At 36.3% G+C, this 5985-nt stretch overlaps 1 protein-coding gene across 1 annotated transcript; it reads left to right on the top strand.

Annotated features, from left to right (window-relative positions):
* The first annotated feature begins 4592 nt into the window (after positions 1-4592).
* Positions 4593-5546, top strand: LOC145665467 (protein FAM200B-like). The gene has a single exon (XM_081732777.1). It carries the CDS (start codon positions 4593-4595, stop codon positions 5544-5546), a length of 954 nt encoding a protein of 317 aa, XP_081588903.1.
* Positions 5547-5985: the final 439 nt, after the last annotated feature.

The raw sequence follows: 5985 nt of genomic DNA on the forward strand, positions 1-5985 counted from the left end.
AAAGTAACTGTAACGGTAACGCGTTACAAATTTTTAAGTAACGTACCTGTTTGCGTTACTTTTTTCGCGTTACATTTCGGATGAGTAACTACAATATATGTATTTTTTTCGATAACAAATGTTTCTTTCCTGTAAGTGAATTTCCCAGAATGAAACAATGGAGCATGAACGATGTCAGCGACCGATGATTCCTGCACTGTTCGCCTTTTCCCGTTTCACCTTATGACCTCTAGCAATGAAATTTGCATGTAAAACCTGTTATCACTTTTCATCTTAATGTCAGGCTGAACGGGAAATCTCGATGTGCATTTTCTCGTTTCGCCTTACGAACTTTATGTTGGTAGGCTTGCAAATACATTCATAGATACAATTTGATTTGTTTATTTATATAACAAAATATAGTGCCACTTAATGTTTTTGGAAGATGAGGGCAGCCTCAGGGAAATCACGTGTAGTGATTGCAAGCAACTGGAATATTATGTCTTAGATGTTGACAGCTCCAAATCAATACGTTCAGTGAGTGAACTACAAGTGCAATGGTACTGGTAGTCTATTTTACTTTGATTGGTGTTGTTTTTATAAAGATGGAGAACGAAAATATTTTATCATTCGAACATTTGAAAGAATATTTTTCTTAAAAGCTGAAGATGATGGTGAACAGAATTTAAAAGTAAAGTGGTGCCCCGGCGGGAAATATTTATAAAACTAGGGTGCCATAATTAACGACATTCAGTAAGGGGTTAATATGAATAAACTGTGTTCTGATGAGTAGGCCTACTTTATTGACGTAATGTTGATGGTATGCAATATTAGAGTTCTCTTAGATCAGTTTGCATATCCTAAAGTCCCGTTGATTGTAGAGTTTGGACCAACTAGCTTTAAAATGCATATATCGATCCCGTTGATTATAGTTTGGAACAACTAGCTTTAAAAAGCATGTATCGATTTTAGAGTTATTGGCAAGTTTTGATTCACCCCCAGTTCATGTGTTCTCACTTTGTCAGTTGTAGTATAATGTTTCTCTATAATCTGTATTTTTAATTTTACATGGCAACCTTGTAACTATTATATAATTAGTTTAGCAGAATAATAAGCAACCATTTTTTCTAACGCATAGGGATGGGCACGAGTCAAGCTAAAACTCGACTCGAATCCAAGTCGAGTTTCGAGTCGAGTCAAAACTAATATTCTCGAGTCGAGTTCCGAGCCGATTCACTGTTTCTGGCGTCGAGTTTGATAAATGACTCGCTCGTTTTAACTCGTTTTGAAAGCATGACCTGATTACACTGGAAAGCGAAAGCCATGAGTAATGTAAGCTTGCAGTAATATGGAATACTTTTAGTGTTCGCATCTCGTCTCGTCTCGATAGCGAGACTACAAGAGATTTTTTATAACAAGCTTAGCTCGGCTCGGCTTAACTGAGCCGATGGCTCGAGCCGGCTTGCTTGGGGGTGAACCATTGTCTCGAGCTAGCTTGCTTGGGATGAGCCATCTGCTCGGTTCGACTCAACTGAGCGAAGGACTCTAGCCAACTCGGTTGGGTGAGCTGTTGGCTCGGCTCACTTCTCGGTTTGGGTCGATAGTGTATGAGCTGTAAGCTGATCTGCTCGAGTCGTAGACAATTCTAAATCCGGGCTGAGCAGTTTTGAAGATATTTGGCCATTGCCCTATAACTTTTAACAATGTTTGGCTCGAGCCCAAATACTAAACCTAGACCCTCAACCGAAACACAGAAGCTCGTGAATAATATCCTTTACTCCTAGACTTCACGACTACCGAGGTTGGCTATCAACTACGTTTTTAGTATTCAGATATAAACCGCCTATCCTTCATGTTTATACACAGTGTTGTTATAATAATAATAATAATAATAATAATAATAATAATAATAATAATAATAATAATAAGAAGAAGAAGAAGAAGAAGAAGAAGAAGAAGTTGTAGTCGAAGTAGTAGTACAATTCATAATATTTATATTGTCTATGTAAGATACTTAAAGAGAGTACTCCAAACTATACACCAGATTTGGCTCGACTCGACTTGAAACTCGACTCGAATTCGAGTCGAGTTGGAGGAAATTTTTCAAGTCGAGTTCTAGAGTCGAGCTCAAAGATGTCTGTTTCTAGTCGAATCGAGTTTCAAAGAAAACTTGCTCGAATTCACTCGTGCCCATCCCTGCGAGTAACGAAGTATGACATTTTAGTCAATGTTACATTACATTAAAATGTTCATATAGCTGTCAAGTAAAAGTTTGTCCTTGCTTTTACTTAAATCGATTCAGAACGTGCAATAATAATAATAATAATAATAATAATAATAATAATAATAATAATAATAATAATAATAATAATAATAACGGTAGTAATAGTAGTACGGAAAACTGAAGTAATAAGATTTTTCACATATTCAAAGTTTCGGACCGAAAGTAACGCGTTAGTAACGCGTTACTTTCGAAGTAAAGTAACAGTTACTTTTTTCAGGCAAGTAACGCGTTAGTAACGCGTTACATTTTAAGAGAAAGTAAAGTAACTTGTAACGCGTTACATTTTTACAAGTAACTTACTCAACACTGCCCAAAGGTCGCTGAAAGCTGATGGGAAAAGAGATCCCGCAGTTGTATTAGGAAAAGTATTCAAACCAGACCTAAGAGAACAACGAAATACAAGGCTTATCATTCACCAAAACTCTATCCAAACACTTATTCTCCGGATGAAGCCGTGGCACTTATTGTAGATATCACCTTATCAAAAAGACAGTATACCAATTTGAGACTAGGCGCTAACGCAAAACGTTGTAACGTATATCCTTCGTATAATGTGGTGCGGGAAGCAAAATTAACGTGTTATTCCAGAGAATAGCATATTATAGTAACTGACATGTCAGCCGAAGTTTATTTACAAGCAATAATAGATAAGACAATTGAGTGCATCGTGACTTTACAGGAAGATGCTATTAAACAATGTATCAGAGATTGAGACATAATAAAATTAGTGTGTAAGTGGAGTTCCAATGGAAACAGTTGCCATAGTGTATATAAGCAGAAAATTCTAACAGAAGATGAATCGAACAATGTGTATAGTGACTCATATATTTTTGCTATCTCCTTCGATCCCTTACAATTGTGTACAACATCGGATGGGGAAGTTGACAAAGCAATTTTGTGGTAAAATCCCAGATCATCGTCGCGTCGCCTAGATTTTGTCGATTCTTTATATTGCTGTACCAGAAAGAGGTAAATGAACTGTCGAGAAAGGAGGTACGTTCAATGGTAACACAAATACGTAATTTAAAGCCTATTAATGAAATAATTTAGGAGAAAGAAGTAAATATTATCCCTGAACTTGTGTTCACGATGGTGGATGGGAAGATGTGTAAGTCTGTTACAAAAACTTCGTCTCAAACGTGCTATATATGTGGATTTACTCCTAGGACTATGAACAATATTGAATTACGAACAAAAGAAATAGATATTAGCTAGGGTGACCAACCGTCCCGTAAAAACGGGATTGTTCCGTTTTTTCACTACCATTCCCGGTGTCCCGAAAAAGTCTTCCGGGACGCCAAAATGTCCCGTATTTACATTACATAGAAAAAATCTTTCAAATCGCTAAAATTTCCTAATTTATACTATTATTTTCTAAGCTATGTGATTATATTGGAATTACTGAGCAACGTCATTACTATTTTTACGATGGTGGATGTGCTGGCTGTACTGTTTCCCCTCCCAGGCGTCCCTACTCTAAGACTCCCACTCCGCAGACGACAGTGCAAGGCTGAAAGCTTACGAAATTCAAATGTAACCCGTTTTTTCCCTTTGTTTTGGGCAGTGGAAGATTGAGGCGCTGTCATCAGTACAGTACCGTGTTTCTGTGATTTGACTAAGACATAACATAGTTTCATTTACGAAAGGGGAACAAAAGTATAGAACCATAAAACTTATAGTAAAACGAAAACTAGTTGTAAGTGAAATAATGTTTAAAAGTAAAGAAAAAGCAAATAAAAGAAGTTGGAATCCGATGGTGATTTGCTGAAAGTAGCTTGTTATAAATTCTGCCGGTGACAGATCTGATCGCTCCAGCCACAAACTCGATACATGAGTTTAATATTGTAGTTACCTGTCTTTCCGCTGTGTAATATTATCTTCGGTCAGGTCAGAGTGAGTCCAGCTTCAAATCAAATAGGACGTGTAGCAGTTGTTTTGTTGTGCAAACGAATTGTTTATTCTGTTATTTTCCGTGCTATCTGCTAACAATGCCTAAGCGTGTGTGCAAGTTTAAGGAGGAGTATTCTAAAGAGTGGAACTATATTTAAAAAGGACGCTATGACAATGAAGTCGAGTGCACAGTTTGCAGCAGTGTTTTTAGTATTGGACACGGTGGTCGTTCAGACATACAACAACACATCAAATCAGTCAAACATAGGTACAGACGGAGTGCGCCAAGTTGCAGTAAGTCTCTTAACATTATTTTATAAAACAAGAGTCAAATGAAGAAAGAAAAGTGAAAGCTGCTGAGCTAACTCAGTCCTACCATACGGTAAAACATCATCACAGTTTTCGGTCAAATGATTGTACCAATAAATTAAACAGGATTATGTTTAATGACTCATCAATCGCATCGAAGTTCAGTTCTGCCAGAACAAAGCAATCGGCTCTGATAACTGGTGTTTTAGCTCCATTTAGTTTAAAAAATAGCATTGAAGATATAAATAAATTCCCCTTTTATGGCATTTCAACAGATGCGAGTAATCATAAAGCCATCAAAATCTTTCCTTTTGTTATTCAGTTTTTCGACATAAACGAAGGGGTAAAGTCAAAGTTATTGAAAATTGCTTCCTTGCCCTGCGGAACGTCAGACGAGATAGCTAGTTTCTGCTTGAACTGTATTGATGAGTTTAAATTAAATAAAAACAGTTGCATTGCGTTTTGTGGTGACAATACAAACACAAATTTTGGTGGTTTGAACAGACAGGGCAAATATAATGTGTTTAAAAAATTGAAAGCTAATTTACATGGAAATATTGAAGGTGTGGGTTGTCCAGCACATGTCTTACATAACTGCGTAGGTACAGCTGCTGATAGATTAAGTTGTGACGTAGAAAGTATTGTTGTCAAGCTCTTCTCATATTTCTCTGTATACACAGTACGAACAGAGAGGCTAGAAGAATTTTGTGAAATGGTTGACGTTGAATTTGATACTATTTTGTCACATTCCAAAACTCGTTGGTTGTCTTTGATGCCTGCAGTAGAACGAATTTTAAAACTGTTTGATGCTTTAAAGGATTTCTTCTTAAGCGAGGAGAAAGCTCCAAAGATTTTGCTTACGTTTTTTAATAATCCTTTAAGTGAAGCATACTTATGGTTTATCCATAGCCAGCTTAGTATTTTCCATCACGCAATTAAGAAAATTGAAGGAAGTGCAAGAAGTGTTATGGAAGTCAGTGATGTATTGGAAGGCATGCTCAAAGCTATGTCTAAAAGAAAAGATGAACAGTTTTTATCATTGAATGTAAAATCTGTTCGGTTGTTCCCAGCAATCTATGCATGAACATTCGTAATTCATCGTTATAGGGACTCACAATATTCTAGGTGAGATCAACTTTAATTATTTGCTTCGCCTATCAAACTAAGTCAACTCCATTACTGTTATTTGTATATAATTATTCTTGTAAATATTTCTTTATTTCTCTAAGTGTTATACTCGTTCTTGTGTGAAATTAGGCCTAACTACATATTCGTTATGGTATACCATGTCCACAAGGGATAAAATGGATACCTCAGCCAACAATTCATTAGGAGTTGTCACTTACTGAAAATTCAGATATGGACATTGAAACACCAAATACAAGTACAACTCCTACTACTATTACTGCAAATCTAAATATAAATATGAGTACTAAGAATGACAATCATTCATCTGTCAAAGTTGATAATACTGTTCATAATCCGCAAACGCATGCCACTCATTTGGGGAAAAATAAATATCA

Source organism: Thermobia domestica, chromosome 11, assembly GCF_964235325.1.
Source record: "Thermobia domestica chromosome 11, izTheDome1.hap1.1, whole genome shotgun sequence".
NCBI lineage: Eukaryota > Metazoa > Arthropoda > Insecta > Zygentoma > Lepismatidae > Thermobia > Thermobia domestica.

Coding starts and splice junctions, on each gene's coding strand:
- LOC145665467 (XM_081732777.1), top strand. CDS start 4,593: ATGTTTAATGACTCATCAATCGCATCGAAGTTCAGTTCTGCCAGAACA.